This window comes from Parasteatoda tepidariorum, chromosome 1, assembly GCF_043381705.1.
Source record: "Parasteatoda tepidariorum isolate YZ-2023 chromosome 1, CAS_Ptep_4.0, whole genome shotgun sequence".
NCBI classification, from domain to species: Eukaryota; Metazoa; Arthropoda; class Arachnida; order Araneae; family Theridiidae; genus Parasteatoda; species Parasteatoda tepidariorum.
The window spans coordinates 105,202,222-105,221,472 of record NC_092204.1 but is presented as its reverse complement, the minus strand read 5'-3'; the positions used below and the strand labels follow the sequence as shown (position 1 = coordinate 105,221,472).

The 19,251-nt window shown below is 29.4% G+C and overlaps 1 protein-coding gene across 3 annotated transcripts in view; it reads left to right on the top strand.

Moving 5' to 3' along the window:
* LOC107454880 (neural cell adhesion molecule 2) overlaps window positions 1-19,251 on the top strand; it is a 120,207-nt gene that overhangs the window by 88,762 nt on the left and 12,194 nt on the right. For all 3 annotated transcript variants that reach the window (XM_071184652.1, XM_016072219.3, XM_016072218.3), the window contains exons 3-9: window positions 4,407-4,745; window positions 5,100-5,210; window positions 7,880-8,080; window positions 8,806-9,096; window positions 12,440-12,742; window positions 14,071-14,358; window positions 15,287-15,334. In XM_071184652.1, the coding sequence (XP_071040753.1) occupies window positions 4,407-4,745; window positions 5,100-5,210; window positions 7,880-8,080; window positions 8,806-9,096; window positions 12,440-12,742; window positions 14,071-14,358; window positions 15,287-15,334 (1,581 nt within the window). The remainder of the gene's footprint in view (window positions 1-4,406; window positions 4,746-5,099; window positions 5,211-7,879; window positions 8,081-8,805; window positions 9,097-12,439; window positions 12,743-14,070; window positions 14,359-15,286; window positions 15,335-19,251) is intronic.

Below are 19,251 nucleotides of genomic sequence, written 5' to 3'. Positions count from 1 at the left end.
GAATTACGGGCTTGATTCCATCGACTCCTATTAAAATTAGTGAGCATTTAATTCCTGATCGTGCGTTAGTAACTGATCCAAATTTTGAGATACCGAGTAAAATAAACATGATTATAGGAGCTGAGCTCTTTTATGGTATTATAAGGGAAGGAAAAACCAGAGTTTCTCCTAATTTGTTATTTCAAAATTTTGCTTTCAGTTTGATAGCAACAGGTAAGGTTCATGAGAACAATTTAAATTCCTTTCGTGGTTTAACACATACCTCTGAAAATAATTGAAGATTCTCTTCAGAAACTTTGGGAAATCGAAAGTGTTTTGTCAGATATGCTTACTGGTGAAGAAGAATATTGTGAAAACCATTTTTTAAGAACTCATTATCGCAACGAATGTGGTAGATACGTGGTTCAAATGCCACTCAAAAAGGATCCCCAATGTTTAGGTGATTCAAAGAAACTAACTTTAAAGAGATTGAATAATATATATAGAAAGTTAGACTCTAATCCTGAACTTTGTAACTTATATAAAGACTTAATGCTTGAATATCAAAATTCAGCACATATGCAATTAGTTGACTCCGATATTAATGTAAACGCTAGTTATTATATTCCCCATCTTGGCGTACATCGCCCTGACAAAACTACCACAAAGTTGCGTGTCGTTTTTGTGGTCGAGTGGTGAATCACTTAACTCTATACAAATGAAGGGAGGTGTGCTTCAGGATGATTTATTTTCAATTATGTGCAGATATAGGAAACATCCTGTAGCCTTTACGGCTGATATTAAAGGTATGTTTCGCACTGCCTTAATTGATGAAAATCAACGAGACTTACAAAGAATATTGTGGAAATTGAATAAAGATGATGAAGCTAAAATTTTCAAGCTCTGTACTGTTACCTATGGTACTACCTCTGCTCCATTTTTGGCAAAGCGTGTCTTAAGACAAATTTCGATTGATGAAGGGAAGGATTTTCCCATTGCAGCTCGTGTCGTCCAAAATGATCGTTGTATGGACGATGTAGTCTCGGGGCTAATGATATTTCTTCTGCCTTAGAGTTAAAGAATCAATTAATAAACCTTCTTCATCGGGGTGGCATGGATTTACACAAATGGTCATCTAATGAACTGTCCTTGTTAAAAAACTTACCGTATGAAGACCAAGAGTACCATTTCGATATTAAATACAACGTTAAGACTCTCGGTGTGATACGGAACCCAAATGCAGATTTGTTTGAATTTTCAATTTCAGATTGCACTCATCTGGCGAATTGTACTAAAAGAACAGTTTTAGCGTGCATTTCAAGACTGTTTGATCCTCTAGGCCTCTTGGGGCCGGTGATAGTGAAGGCCAAAATTTTTATGCAAAAGCTCTGGCTATAAAAACTCGACTGGGACCAGTCACTGCCAGACTGCAAGGTTAAGGGGTGGGAGAAGTATGCTTCCTCTCTTCTCTGTGTGAAAGACATTAAAGTTGACCGCTGTGTAGCGAATGGAACTGTTACCTCCTTTTAAATCCATGGCTTCTTCGCAAGGAGCATACGGTGCAGCGATTTATTTACGATGTAAGAATGAATTGAATAAAGTGACTAGTAACTTACTGTACAGCAAGTCACGCATAGCGCCGATAAAAAAGTTGACGATTCCTCGTTTAGAATTATTGGCGGCTGAACTAATGTCCAAACTTCTACAAAAACTGTTAAGAGCTCTTCAAATGGATATACCGAATGTCTACTAGTGGTCGGATTCAATCATAACTTTGGCGTGGATACGAACTGATCCATGTTTGTTGAAAACTTTCGTATCGAATAGAGTGACCAAGATTCAAGAAATCCCTAGATTATTTAAATAGGGACATGTGCCTTCTGAAAGCAACCCTGTTGACCTTATTTCGCGTGGTGTTACTGCAGACAAAATCGCAAACTCTGAGCTTTGGTGGCATGGCGCTTCTTTTTTAAAGACTGAGGACTATAAGCAATTCGAACATTCTCCTTCTTCCAGCTATGAATATATGGCTGAACTCAAGATAAATTCTGATCTTAATTTTACTGTCTTTGAGAAAAACACTTTTATAATTGATATTTTGAACAAAAGCAATAGTTATATGAAACTAATCAGAATCTTAGGTTTTGTTTTCAGGTTTGTAGGAAATGCAAACATCTCAACAAGGAAACCTACGGGACCGATTTCGACGGATGAGTTAAAATTATCCGAATTGTTTTTTATTAGAGAAGTGCAGAGGGATGAATTTTCTTCTTATATTGCAGATATTCAGAAGGGTACAATTTCTTCTAAGAGTAAGATTAAATCATTTAACGCCATTTTAGATGCAAATGGAATATTGAGGTTGAGTGGTCGCTTGGCCCACTCGCAGGTAAGCTTCGATGCTAAGTTTCCCATTATTTTGCCTGCAGGACATAAGCTTACATACTTAATTATGTTGTATCTCCATTTAAAAGATTTGCATCTTGGTCCCCAGGCATTACTTAATTCTGTTCGCCAAAGGTTTTGGCCAATTCACGGAAGAAATCTTGCCAGAAAAATAGTGCACGAGTGTGTTACTTGTTTTAAATTTAGACCTGTAGCTATTGATCAATTATTGGGTAACCTTCCATCTTATCGATTAAGTCCTGAGTTCACCTTTAATAAATCAGGCTTAGATTTCTGCGGCCCGTTTTTTGTCAAGCAAAAGAATCAAACAAAAGTAAGTCTTCAAAAAATATATGTAGCAGTTTTTGTGTGCCTTTGCACACGGGCAGTACATTTGGAAATTGTCTCGGACTTAACAGATGAGGCCTTGATTGCCACATTAAAAAGGTTTTTTGCATGAAGGGGAAAATGTTCTATGTTAATGAGTGATAATGCGAGTAATTTTTGTGGAGCTCAGAACGAGTTAAAACGGTTATATAGTTTGTCTCAATCCCCGGAACAAGAATTAATTGATTATCTGTTAATCAATTAATTCTTGTTCCGACTGAAGAGGTTACTGGGAAATTCATACCGCAACGGGCCCCTTCATTTCGGGGGCATTTGGGAAGCAGCAGTGAAATCCTTTTAAACCCGCTTTAAAAAGATTGGAATTTCAAAGCTAACCTTTGAGGAATTTTTGACCCTTGTTACGGAGATAGAGGGAATTTTGAACTCTAAAACAATTACCCCATTATCTACAAATGCAAATGATATGAACGCTCTGATGCCGGGTCATTTTTTAATAGGGCGTCCAATAACTGCTCCCATAGAGCCCGAAATCACTCAAATTCCAAATAACAGATCGTCTGGATTGGAAAGAGTTACAAAATTGACTCAAAATATTTGGAAAAGGTGGCAAAGAGACTTCTTGTCTAATTTACACGAACGTACTAAGTGGGAATTTTCGAAGGACAATGTTACCCCTGGTACAATGGTTCTAGTTAGGGAAGATAATCTTCCAGTTTGTCTTTGGATAATTGGTAGAGTTGAAGAAACTATAGCTGGCAAAGATGAAACGGTTAGGGTTGTTTTAGAGCGAACTCCTAATGGTTTATTTAAAAGACCAATTCATAAATTGAGTATTTTACCCATTGAGGACAATAAATAGTTTGGTAATAGTTGTAATCTCATTGAATTAATTTTAGTTTATATTTGTATTGTATCATTGTATTTTAATAATTTCCGTTAAATTTGGAATTGTGCATTCATTTAATATTGAAACAAATATTTTTCTACAATCCATAATTTTATTCTATTAATTGAAATCAAATATTTCTAATAATTTTATTGTGATTCTTGTAGTTTCAATGCATATTAGTCATTGTTGAAATATGTTAAATATTTCAAGGGGCCGGCATGTTCGGTCTTAAGTGAAACGCCATCTGTCGTAATTATTTCGAACTAGTCAGTTGCTCTTGAACTCTTATTTGAGCCAGTCGTGACTACCATTGCAATAGTGTAAAGAGTTTGATTTGATTATTTATTATTGTTAAATAAAGTATTGTTTGTTAAACTTCTAGTATTCAATGAACCAGCGCATTGTGTACAATCGAGTACAGCATTGAAGGAGCGTCTATTCATTTTTAGTGTCAATTGGCTTTTGGAAGGTTAAAAGCTTTGTGGGATTGTAGTCCTACGATCTAAATAAGTGTCCAAGATATATTCCATTTGCTTTGATGATCTTTACTAAGTGCGGTTGTCTATATCGCTTATATTTTCCATGACGGTGAAGAATTTCCCAATGATCGTTTTCTTTATTAGAACTAACATCACATGCATTTTTGCTGCGGTATTGTTGTTAATGGATCGAACGCAACTTAGTTAACTTGTGAAAATTGTCCCTAAAACAAGTAAGAAAATTAAAAGTTTATTTGTTTAAGCTTAAATTTTTGTTCACGTCATTTATACGGCCCAAAACAATATTTTTCCCCACTGTTTTGCAGCGATGCCCGAAACAGTCATTGAGGCTTTGGTGGATGGTAGTGCCAAAATGCCGTGTGATGTTTTACAAAGACGAGACGACAGTGTGGAATTTATTTTCTGGTACAAGAATGATGGCGTCACAGCACTTTATACTCTGGATGCACGTGACAGAAAGTTAATTGACGCCTATCACATGAAGAACGAGACGTATAGTGACAGAGTCCAATTTCACGTGGATGGAAATGATCTCTACTTGGAGATGGACAAATTAAAAGAAGAGGACACGGGTTCATATTTCTGCAGAGTAGACTACCAGTGGTCTGCTACAGAACTCAAGAAAGTTAGCCTAATAGTAGTTGGTAAGTAAAATGTTTATTTAAATCTTTTTCATGATGCTTAAAATTTAAAAGTGAATAAAGTTCGCCCATTTGGAACATTGCTCTGAAGAATGTTGCTTCAAATTAGACCAGAATATCGAACAAGTTTGTTACATTTTTAGTAAGATGTTAAGAAGAATGGTATTACAATGCAAATATTTTGAGAACATGATCTTCACATAAAATTTTTGCATATTTAAATGAATACTAAAATAGAGTGCAATCATTATATCTATTAAGCATACACATGCACACACATATAAAAGAGAAAGAGAGAGAGAGATTCTTTGCTTTATTATATTTCACAATTTTTGTCTTCTTTTGTGTGTTTGTTAGTACCCCCCAAAAAAGTGATAATCCGTGATGACTCAGATCAAGAAGTGAGTGATGTTGCTGGGCCTTACAAGGAAAAATCAGATGTTTCTTTGTTGTGCGAAGCTCAAAAAGGTATTAGACTTTTTATACTCATGAATCACTTAAAAAAATTATTGTAAACATATATTTTATCTTTTTTTGACAAAAATAACGCCTGAAAACCTTCTTTAAGTGATTTATTTCAAAATTGTCGTAGTTACAAAAGTTGCATGAATATATTTTTTAATCACAGGGACTTTTTTTTTCTGATAGTAGGAAATGTTTACTCATATTTCTATAATATATTAACTTCATTCAAAACAGAAATAACGAAAGTAGCATTTTCAGGATTTATTTTTTATTGATAAATGTATAAAAAATTTGCTCAAAAAATTGTTTGCTAATAAACACTCATATATAATGTACTCATAATTTTATATAGAAATTGTATAATTTTTTTAAATATCATGTGTTAATAAAATATCAATTGTTTCAATTTATTTTCTCTCTAATTAATTATTAATGTTTTTTTTTCCTGGAAATCGTTAAATATTTAAAAACCTGGATTTTTGTTAGAAGAAATTGAAATTATTTGTGAGACATCATGATAATTTTGTATTACCAAATTTATAATAAAGCTCAAAAATATTAGGCAAAAGAAGTTTTTTCATGGAATTAGTAATTTTAAGCTTATTTTCAATATAAAATACCTTAATGAATTAACTTGGATAAATATTTTGAAAAATTTGGCTTAAAAAACTGCAATTAATTATTAATATAATCGTAAACGTTATTTTAAAATTAAATAAAGAGCTTCAAAATAATGATAAAGACAAAATGAATTCATAAAATTCGATACATAATTATTTAATTAATCAAATGCTAAAAGGCGTAAATGAAAATAAATGTATCTCTTTGTGTGATTTATTTTCTCTCATTTGTCTCTAAAGTAATTTATATTATATTTCTTTTCTGCGAGGATAAAATTAACTCGTTCAAGCTGTTCATATATCTTTCAGTTTGTTTCCCTATTCTATCGTTGCTTAAATTCCTGATTAATTGAAAAACGTCATTTCAAAATATTAATTTAGTTGACAGTGTGATTCAGATAAAAGTTTTCATTTAAACGAAATTGAGTGTTGCAGTTACTTTAAGTCACCCTAAAGTTTTCTTTTAAATTTGAGTAATTGGCAGCATAAATAAAAATACGATATTTTTAGTACATTTTAATTTAATGCATATATGTTGAGTACTAAAATATTATTGTTATAGTCTAAACGTTATTATTTCGCTAGGTTTCAGTCTCAGTATCGTTTTAACCATTTCTAAAAAAAGCATTATTTTCCAAGAAAATTTTCTTCAATTGTAATTTAAAAAAAGAGACTATATTTGTTAAACACATGGGACACGTGTTGGAAAAATTACGTGTCTTTTACCCACCGTTTGAAAACAAAATTAGCAAAGATTTTTTTTTTTTTTTTCAAAAATGGAGAAGAAATTTAAGGAAAAAAAGATTTATGAAAAAGGACTTTATTTTCCATGAAATTTGCACATTTCTAAGAACTGTGTGAAAAAAATCAAAAATAATTTCTGATTTCTTTTCATCAACTTCTATGAAAATATTTTTATTTTCCCTTGAATTCGATTCGTTTGCATGAAAACTTCCAACATATATAAACACGCTCCTTAAATCGTTTATACTCTATTAGTTTATAATAATTGCTTAGTTATTTTATTTCGTACTTAATTTATTTCGATTGAAAACTTCCAGCATATATCAACGCGATTTTTAAAACTTTTAATACTCAAATTTCAATGTTTTTTTCCACTTTTTTTAATAACATAGTACATTATAGTCATATCTACATATCTATTCTGCCGTGTCATTGAAAAAGCAACACAAGTGCTTCATGTTAGATTTCGGAAAAAGTGGCATAGCAACTATTGTCTTTTTAATGCTGATGCTAAAATGTAATGAACATCTATAATAATATGTAATATGTAATAATAATATTATAATACTAATACAATGTAATAATATAACAGTATTATAACAGTATTATAACATTATATAATAATATAACAAATTAATATAAAATGAAAGCTAAAATATAATTTCAAAAAACTGATAGAGCAAAATGCAGTATGAGGCATGGTTTAATACAATGAGAGAAATAGTATAGTCAAAATTAGCTGAAAATGGTAAATTTTGTCGTGTTTCTGGCTCCATGGAAACACCAAGAAGCGCGGTAATTTCAACCAACGCACATTGGTAATGATTTTAATAAAATTGATAATAAAACATAGCTGTTATAATATGTGATTAAATTTGATTAATCTCGCAAAATTTGGTAATTTCATCACATATCTTAGAGCATGGCATAAAAATAAATTTATTCGGTTAAATTTGCTTTTCAGTTTTGTTATTTTTACTGAATGCGTGGTAATAAGAACAATATTTCTGAAAAAAAGATTTTTTTAAAAAACAGAACATTAACATTATTAAACAGAACATTTAAACAGAAAGTAAAAAATTTTTAAATGTAATGCTTTAAACCCCACATATTTTGGTTTTTATTTCCATACTTATACAGATACATTTTTTAGCAAGAAATGTGATTACCATACAATGCAGAAATTTTACTAGAATTATTTTCGAAGAGTAGAAAAAAATAAGTAACCGTTATATAATAATTTATAATCCCATTGAAATAATTGATAAAGTTATAGTCTGCTTTTCACCCATGTATATTTTTAAATAGGTTATCCATCACCCAATGTGACATGGTGGAAAGATAACAAGTTGTGGGATAACACTTTTAAGAAAGTATCTGGTAATGTGATAAATGAAATGAGACTGACAAATATTAGTAGAGCAGATCTTTTTGCTACTTTCCATTGTAAGGTTCAAAATACAAAATTAGACCTTCCAATTACAAGAACAATAATTTTAGATTTATACTGTAAGTATAAATTGTATTCATTTTAAATAAAAATTTTAATTTATCGATTGCTTTTTAATGCTGGAATTTTATTTATGCATTGAATTTATATTAAATAGATCATAAACTGTATTGAACTAAAGCTGATAATTTATGTTATAATCCGACAGTTTAAACTACTTCAAGCCAATTAAAAAGTAGGGTAGTTTATTTTTACATGTGTCTTTTAATATGTTTTAAAATTTTCTTTAATCTAAATTAAAATAGTTAAAAAATTTATTGAATTTTTAAATTATAAATTTCCGTTATATATTATACTTGTTGTTAATAGCTCAAAACTCAGTAAATTTATGACATCTATCTTTATAACCTATTAAACCAAATAAAATAGACATTTCAATTTCACGTTGTTTCCATACAAATATTTTAACATTTCCAAAAAATGATTTTTCAACTGTTTTTTTTTTCAAATTTATTTTTATAATTTTTATTTTAATGTTCGTTTCTTTTTATCTTTCATAAAGTAAATCATAAATTAGAAACATTTAAGGATATTAAAATTATACCAACAAATGTTTGATTTTTTTTTTAACAAAAACACTAACAAATATAAATGTTTAATATTTTAATTGTAAAACAAAAGTATGTATTTCCATTCCTAATTCTTGCAGATATATTTGTTTACTTTTTGGCAGTAATTAAGAAAAAAATAAATGAACACGAATTTTTCCCTTTATATTTTTAAGTGTATCCCTTAACTGTGAAGATAACAAGCAAAGTATCAGCACTTTCAGCAGGACGTGTGGTCGAGATGAGTTGTGAAACAATAGGGTCTCGTCCTTCAGCCAAAGTCACGTGGTGGCTAAATGGAACTCTTCTATCGGATCATATTGAAACCGTCCATGACAACGTCACTTCTTCTGTCCTACGCATTCATCCCAAACTCCAATACCACAAATCCCCTCTCGTCTGCAGAGCAGAAAATCCCAAACTATATCACAGTCATGTAGAGAACATAAGATTGCTCAATATTACGTGTAGGTAGGCGTTACTTATTTCTTTTGTTGAAAATGACCATATTTCTAATTGTATCATAGAGTTGCTAGAAAAGGAAAGTTGAACCAGAGGATATAAACTTGTTCAATATTACATGTAGGTAGGAATTACTTGTTTCGTTAGTTGAAAGTTATCATATTTCTAACTGTATCATAGAGTTGCTATCAAAAGGAAATTGAACTAGAGGATATGAACTTTCTCAGCTCAATAATGCGTGCAGGTAGGTGCTACTTGTTTCGTAAGATGAATATTTTAAGATGAATATTATAGATGAATATTATTAATATTATTACTTCTAATTGTATCATAGAATTGCTAAAAAAAGAAAGTTGAACCAGAGGATATAAACTTGTTCAATATTACACGTAGGTAGGCGTTACTTATTTCCTTAGTTGAAAATGACCATATTTCTAATTGTATCATAGAATTTCTAAAAATGAAATTGACCCAGTATGGAATCCCATGTTGACTGGTCAATTCGTACAATGCTCGTTACTCACAAGGGCTGTGTTGACGTAAAATAAATCCAGTGTTACAGTTTCTTTAATCTTAAACGTATTAAAGTATCATGGGTGCCTCAGAGCTAGCTGTAGGAAGTTTTTGTGGTTTTCTTCTCCGTGTAATGAAAACATGAATTATTTTTCTTTATGTCGTTATTGCTTAAAGCAGGAAATCTCACGTTTTTTGTATTGGGATTTAAATTATAAGCTACGTATTAATACTTGAATTTTGGATGCAGATCAGATTTACATTAAAAAACATTCCGGATTAAATTACGGTAAAGAGTACCGCATTTAGGGTACTAGTACTTTTTACCTCATATTAAATTTTTACTGGAACATATTGTGAAACTTATGATCTGGTGTACCAAAATGTTTGCAGTAATAATTATAATTAAATCACTGAATCATTCTAAATAAATACAGTAAATATTACGGTATAATATTTTCCTGAAAACGGGGAAATGGATGATGAGCAGAACGTGTTAGTATTTTACACCATAGATTGATCCGGATATTTTTACAGTGTAAATATCCTGCTCAGCATCAGAGATCATACTGACCAAAACAAATTTGGTATTTAAAATATCTGGTTATCACTGATAATAAATACTTATTTATAATAACAGCCATTGGTAATTAGTATTACACTGATAGTCCTATAAGTGGCTTGAAATATCTGAGCATAATTGTATGAAATAAAAATAATTTGCTTACAGATTCTAAAACATAATTAAGGATGACGAGAACCAGAAATTTATTTATTTATTTTAAATAAAACTGCGTTCACAGTCTTTGAGGCCAGTGTAATGATATCTGAATTCCTCACACGACTTTGTTTTTTTAGAAAATACCAAAATAAATAGAGATATCTCCAAAATTTAAAATTGAAGTAAGTTATTCTCTTTATTAAGTTTTAATTTTCAATTTTCGTTTTTTTTTATATATATAACTATAGGTTTAAAGAAAACAATAATGTCGACGTAAGAAAAATACATTATAATTATTAGTTTTTTTTTGTCAACAGGAAAAAAAAAGCTTTTATACTTATTTTATTTAATTTTTCTGTACTTTTGCTGTACTCTGTTAAACATTATTATTTTTTTTAACCTGATTGACTTATTTACCTTTCTAATAACTCTAATAAACTTTAATGCCAATAATGGATTTGTAATTTTCAAATGAACACGCTTTGAATTTATTGTAGAGTCCTAAAAATACGTGTCGTAAAGTTTTCTCCTACGGGTCGTAGTTTATCTTCTGGTAATTTACTAATTTCTTGTAAAACTATATTTTTAATTTCCGAAATTTAAAGAAGTTTAACACAAATTCTTGTTACCAAGATTTGCGTATGTTAAGTGAAAATACGAAAGAACCATTTAGTTCAAAGTCTGACTAATGAGGTGGCAGTTATTGTACTGCAGAAAGTCAGAAAAATGTACCATTGCTCATTCTTGAGTGTTTATTTCTCCTTTTACTTGAATAGATATGTTTTGTGAGCAAGAAAACATAACCTATTCCAAAATACTTTGCGATAAAAATGCTTTCTTTTAAACTTTTTCTTGATTATTTTTTGCTACTATACATTTAAAAGAATTAGATGATTTAACTCAAAAAAATGAATGCAATTAGTGAAGTCATATAATTCTGTGCAGCTCATTTTTTAAAAAGCTGCTAACTCGTCATATTATCTTTAGAAGGAGTGAATAAAATTGTTTCACTTATTCCCGTAAATATGCATTTTCAACAAAATGCATTGTTTTCCTGGAATAAGTGTTCGCTAATTTATAATGAAAAGTAAATTGTGTCGAAAATGTTTGTCTTTTCAACTTCGTGAATCACTTTAAGCTTTCTCTTTGTTTAATATACAAATTTGTAAACCTTGTAATTGATGTGAATGTTTTTTAATTTGTATTTTCTTCTCTAGTGTTATTGTTAATTAATTAGTTTTCAACTGAAATTGTAATTTACATTTTTACTGAAATATGTTGCGATATCACGGTTGGTTTTTTTTCCTGTATGGCCTTCTGATTAGTGTATAGTTATAGTGAACAATTTGGATTTGCCTGGGAACTTAAATCAAACTACGCTACCCCTTCTGCCGCTTCAACCCCTAATTTTTAAGAAGCTTTATCATATCAGATGATAAAAAAAGGAAAGTTTTCCCACTACAGCCCGCATTGGGCTAGAAGGATCATGGTGGTTGGCTCTCCAGTCAAGCTGGTCCCCCTCGGTCTTAAGCTGGAATATTCACAATGAAATTTTTCCTGCTATTCACAATGACAAATTAGTGCTTTAACCACTAAGCTACCGTGAAAAATTATTATAAAATAGATGATACGTTTGAAAAAAAATAATGTTTCAATGCTGATTATATTTTTGAAAATGATTTTAATATAAATGATTTCTTTTTTCATTTTCTTTTTTACTCTAATAGTCTTAACTCAAGTGTTTTTAAGACTGACTAAGAAAAAAAAGCTGACCATATGTCATAAAAATCATAACTGGTTGTGCGAATTCACCAGATGTAAAAAATGGTAATCAATTCAATGATCTATCAATATCTCAATATCAATCAATCAGGGACAATTCATTAACTTTAAGATGATATTCCTTTTAAAAAGTTGCATCGATGAAGATTATAAAATGGCGTCTAAATTTTAGAAAAAATAATAATTTAGTTTCGAAAAATGTATACCAGAATAATTTAAATTTTCTTTCTCCATTTCTACATTCTTAAACATTAACACCATTCTGCATGTTAATTTTATTTCTATCTAAGATTGTGTTTAAAAAAATTATTTTTCTCTTTTTACTCTAATAGTCTTACCTCAAGTGTCTCTGAGACTAATTAAAGAAGAAGAAGATCGAATGCCAAAAGAAGATGATTTCATCAGGTTGATATGTGACATTGTTGCCAATCCACCAGTTTTGAAAATTGGTTGGCAATTCAATGATCTACCACTATCTCACAATGAATCTCAAACAGTCAGTGGCGATACTTTATTTTTAAGAGATACGATCGATTTTAGGAGACTCTCAAGGCGTAATGCGGGCAAATACAGATGTTCTGCCCTCAACGATGAAGGACGAGGATATAGTCAGGAGATGATATTGAATATTAGTCGTAAGTAGCTGTTATATCATCTGCACTTTGTAATTGAAAAGCCCATCACGAAATATTAAGTAATAATTGCATTAAAGTCAGCTTAATATTTCTTTTATTTCAATTAACTTCTAACTAAGTAATTGGAATTTTTAAAGTTATGACTTCCTCTCATTCAATTTAGTTCCAAGCATTTTTATAATTGTGCGTTTCTGAGAACGTGTAATGTTTTAAATAAATCTTTGAGCTCAAATTAAATTATATATGGTAGAAAATTGTTTTGAGGGGGTCGAAAAGGGATAAAATTGATGTCCAGTCTCAAAAGTTTGAATATTTTATTTGTTAGTTCATGATGTAAGTTGACTGCAAATGTAAGAAATTTTTCCTAAAATATAGTCAAAATGAGAAGTTTCATAGGAAATTACGTTGAAGTACATTAAACTAAAACTTAATCTTATCGCAATCTAGAAATTATGGTCAGAAAAATTAGGTCAGAGCGCATTCAAAAGTTTGGATACCTTTATATTAATTTTGCATTTTAGGTATTTACCAAATTTCAAGAACTTCTTAAGTAAATCAAAAAAAATTCGCACAGAACTATAAAGTTTGAAACAATTTTTGCAATTGAACAGCAGCAAATGTTTGATGCAATTTTTTAATAATTAATTATTATATTTAATTGCAATCAAAATAAATTTATATTTGCATGGCATACAAATTTTTGCGTCATTTTAACAGATATTGAAATAAAAAAAAATATAAAATTTGAACAAATATGAATTTTTAACTTTAAAATTCGAATTTTTTAAATAGCAAAGTATAAAACTTGAACACAATCAGTCTAAAAGTGTTTCTTATATTTATTTCTAAATTTACATTTCAACATTTAATACTTTTTTGATTTCACTTAAATGTAAAGTCTTCAACGCGTATTTAATTTAAGTAGGAAACAATTGACTGAATTTTTAAAAAATTCAAATTATTTAACAAAAATAATTAATATAAAACGCCTTAACTATTTAGTTTTGGTTTAACTTTTTGAACAATTAATTATAGTTTCCAAAATATATATTTGATGTGTCTACAAACTTTGTAAAAAAAAATATTTTATGAAATATATATTTAAAAATATTTTAGACACACTTTTGGTTAAATTATTACAGTGAGTTCTAGAAAATACATTGATAGAGGATTAATAACTAAAAAATCAAACATAAATTGTAACCATTTCACATATTTTCGTCATTAATTGCGAACCTATAATGTTATTCAAAACGCATATTCATAGTTAAAAAATATTGCAAATTAAAATAAATATTTAGGAAACGATATTTTTAATTTTGTTTCAGACGCACCTGTTTGCAAAGAAAATCAACAAATTACATACGTAGTCGGACTTAACGAAAGTGTAATTGTCAGGTGCGAAGTCGAAGCTATGCCTACTGATGTCACTTTTAAGTGGGAATTTAGCAACACTGTTCGTAAACATTATTATCTTCAACACGTCAGTGAGGGAGTTGTTAGTAACGCCACCTACCGGCCTATGAATTTAGCAGATTATGGAACTCTTTTTTGCTGGGCAAACAATAGTATTGGTCATCAACAATCATCTTGTTTCTTCACAGTAATAGCACCAGGTATTTGTATTTGATTTGCATTGCTGTTATTATAAGTTAAAGATAAGATAGAAAACGTGGTATACAATAAAACTAAATGAGCCCATAGATGATCTACATTTTGACAAAGTAGTTGGTTAACATCTATTGTAATGGCCACGCATAGTTTAAATAAACGCATTGGTAACATATGGTTGAGAATTAGTTAAGCAGTCAAAAATAGTTCTGATTATCTTAAATGTCACAGATGATTAAAATCAGGGTAGTGGAGATTCAGATTGTCGTAATGGTTTAAAGTTTCGTAAGTTTGGATAAAGTTCATTTCCATTAAATTAAAATGTCATTTTCCTCCTACTTGCTATAATTATATTAAACATCTCCAAATTTATGTTTCAAACTAATACAAAAAAATTATTCTTTTTGCGTTATTTCTACATTTTTAGGAGCAGTTTTAAAATAAATAAATAAATAAATAATTAGGAAGTTGACCATAAAATATTTGAATAATACTTTCAAAAAAAATTTAATCTGCAATATGCTATATTTCTTAGAAAACGTGCTTCTATCCCGAAAATATACTTCCCTTAAACATTTTTTTTATTCTTTCTGCGATTAACTTCTGTGATTGACTTCTGTGATTAACATTTGTATTGAAACAATAAAGAAAGTTATGCAGGTTTTCCTTTACTCTGTATACATTTTACTTTATTACTTTTCATCATTTATTAATGATTTCGGAAATTTAGTACACATTATTATATCCATGCTAGTAATTATTTTATAAAGCAGCCCGCTTTTATAATATTACTTTCTTTTTTACAATATTGGTAAGTCTATAACTTTTTTTTTTCTTACAGAAATATTTCAACTTCGAGTTACTTTATTATTTAAGTGTAATAAGCATGATTTCAAAATATCATATTTGAAAATTTTTTAACAATTGTTGCAGCTTGTAAAACAGATAAGGCTAATGCTAATGCATCAACATCATCAAGGGGTAAGAACAGTCTTTATAAATTTCATAAATATTTAATTAAAAAAATTTTATTGTGATATTTAACACTGTATAAATCACCAGATTTATACACAATAATATTGGTTAAAATATTGAACTAAAATTTACAACTCGGACATATTGTACCGAGAACTGGAGTTCGCTTGGTTTGGAAATAATAAATCAGCCCTTAAGACTTCGAAATTTTATTAGCGGCAACTCCCAGAAAGTATAGCGATTTATAGCCTTCCCTTACATGTCAAATAATAGCATAATAGTGCAAAACACAGGATTCATAACCTCCGACGGGTCAATAAACTAATTTGGATCAGATCACTACTGTATAGTCAGTCACAAGCAGACTACTCTCTCTTACGGAAATACGGAAATAAATAGCCTATACGAAATGCCGAGCATAGGGCTCTCACAAAATAAGATGAAAACTAAATGTTTTGTTTTGACTTATTTAGATTAATAGTGTTTCCTAGTAAGGACTACTTTCTTTTCAGAGGCTCATTCGATTTATATAAGCTTGGCTACAAAATCTCTGAACTTTGGACACGATTTTAGTCGATTCTTGCAAAACTCATATCGCCACGATTTTTGCCAAGCAGAGTCATTTATTGGAAATATATGAGACGTTATTTTCTCTCGAAATTAAATTAAAACTACGCAATTTTTTTTGTTGTCCTTTTTCTTACTAAAATTTTTTAACATTTACGGATCAGTCTGAAGTGAGATATTTAGCCACATAAATAAAGAATATTTACTAAGTTAGACAAATATTTAAAAAATCGTTGATTATTGCTATATTTTATAATATTATCTGTAATATATGTATGCATGAATTTAGCATATGATTCACAGTTATATCAATTTAATTTACTATGCTATTATCAGACAATTTATTTATTTATTTTACATTTAAGTGGTTTTTCTATTTAATGCTTATCTGCATTAACTGCCAAACTGCAAAGTGCTTGATTTTTCGTAGAAGATGTAGAGAGTTTGCAAGGTTACAAAGATTCGGATTTCACAAAATGAAATGACGAAATCGAGCGTTTCCAAACTATAGGTTTGGCGTTTAGAAAGTAAACATATTATCCACTCCAAAACAGAAATTACTAGCATAACCTAATTTTAACATTTTTTTGTTTGCTCTACGTAGGCATTAATTACAACTGTATTGCATTGCTGCTCATACGTTTTTATAAATATTTATTTGTCTAAGGATTTATGACAGAACAAGTTAGAAAATATCATCGAGCAAAAACGAAGTAGTTGAACCAGTAAAATGGCAAGAGGAAAATACTGTAACTTTGAGTTTTAGAAGCATTTTATTGGCCTATTTAACAATATAATTTTGTCATTCTGACCGACATTTGATTTTTCGTAGTAAGGATTGGGACTTCGAGTTATGTCTCAGTGGTTCGATGTCTGCTTTAATGGATAATTCTCAATCGATACTTTTAGAGCCGAATAAATTCACGTATGGTTAGGCGATAGGGGAGATTCGTGGTGCCCATAACTCGTAAATACTAATACCATCTGCACTCTGATCAAAATTATAGTTATGCAGATAATGCTGATCCATAATGGTGATCCAGTATTGCCTCTGGATCACTATTAAAGATGAACACTTAACTGTTGGTAAGAAACGATTATGATAACACAAGTTTTAAAATTATGTATTCTAATTCGCGTCCTAAGTAAACATTCACATCAAGGTTATTTTTAGTTAGCAAAATAAGTTTTTCAAGCAATGTTAATATATTTTTAGATCCACAGTTGCAGTAAAATTAATTGAAATCTCATTTCATGCCTCTTTTTTATTTTATTCTTTCTTAAATGATTGATATGTAATATTTATTGCCTCAAAGTTGATAACGACATTTTTTGTTGAACTTGAAAAACTTCGGAAATTAGAAAAACGATAATTTCATAAAATTGCTTTGAAAAAACTGTTTATCAGTAAAAAATCGTCATACTCTTATTGATTCCAAGGAGTCTTCATTATTTTTGGCAATATGCACAAAATTAAAATTAAAAATATGCTGTGAACTAAAAACAAAAAAATTAATGGCAAAACGGTAATAACCTCTTAAGGAAAAACGTGAAAAATTGCCAAAATATTATTAACTCCAATGATGCTAAATTAATTTTGGTAATATATGTACTAACTGAAACAAAAAGTATTAAACTGAACTGTCACTGAATAATATGAAAAACTGAATATAGGCACAATGTGTTACATTAATATATTTGATACCAATTAAAACTGCTTCAAAACTGGAAAGTTTTAATATAGACACTATGAAAAGAGGTTTCTATGATCCTTCTAAGTGGGGGTAAAGTACAATTGAAAATCATGTGGTTGTGTTATATTTTTACTGTCTTTTGAAATAGTCTCGAGCAACAGCATCTTGCCAAATGATTCAAAATAATAATATAGTTGAACTTAATTTCATATATATTATATATATCTTGAAAGTATATAAATATCCGTAAAATACTTTTAATTTCAATAATGCGTTTATGAGCAACTAACTATTTTAAATTGTAAATTAGCTAGAATAGAATGATATCCGTCTGATTAAATTAAATTAGCTTAGAAAATAACTTAAAAGGTTTTAATATTTTACGGAATTTGGAATACGCATATTTTTTCATTAACGATAAGTATAATATTTTTTATGATATCTTCATAAAAATAAAATAAAGATTTTTTAATTTTTTTATATCTTTGAAACTCTCGATTTAAAAGCATATCTTTCAAAACTCTGTAGGAGATATCTCTTTAACCAGATTATAGTAAAAGTTGCATAATTAAAACTGATACATTTCGTAAATTTTTTTAAATATCAGACAAGAAGAAAAAAATTAATGAAAATTGTACTTTTGGTTTATTGTCTGAAATGCATTAAAATAAAATAAAATGTTCTTATAACTTGTTAATAGTTAGCAAAGTATAGCGTTTTTAATACTTATTAGAAAAATACATAATTTTTAGATGAACTTTGTAATTTCAATGTCTGAATTATACAGAAATATTGATTGTCTAACTGTTAGTTCGTATTAAGCAGGTTGACTCAAGAAATATACAAATTAAATCAACTTACATTTAAAATAACTTGCAGTTAAAAAAAGAATACAAGAAATAGTTGTATTTATGAAATTAAGGTTTATTTTGGTGATGTATTTATTGTCATCGCGATATAATCATAATAAGTTCGTAAGTAAAGATGTAAAAAGCACAAAAAATAATCGGACCACCCTTAATTACTTTTGATCTAATGATCGGATCTTCACGTTCTAGGACTGATTTTAAATGGTTCGAAAAGGTGATCTCAAGTATGATGATTTATAAGTGCAGATGATATTTTAAGTAATGAAAACAGGCAAGAAAACGTACTTTCTCGGAATAACGCAACTTTATTTTACTTATTATAATTTTTGATCTTCAAAGTATAGGTAATCAGGGAAATATGGTTCCTAAAGTTTGCTAAGGAAAGCGGTTAATAGCTTGAACCCCTTAATATTAATTTTACTTTGTGCGAATTTCGCCATATCTCCCAAACCTTTTAAGTGAATTTAAAAAATTCTGAACTCAATTCTAAAATTCCCTTAGCCAAAAGTAATTCCTATGCGCAATGCGCAAAAAAAAACTTACCACCTGAATAACTTTTGATCTAATGATTGAATCTTTACGTTCTAGGACTCATTTTAAATGGTTCGAAAGAGTGATCTCAAGTATGCTCATTTATAAGTACAGATGATATTTTAAGTAATGAAAATAGGCAGGAAAACGTACTTTCTCTGAATAGCGTTTTTCTTTTATTACTTCTTATGATTTTTGATCTTCAAAATAGTAATACGGTAATAAAAATAGGTGGTAGTCGTAATCAGGGAAATATGGTTCC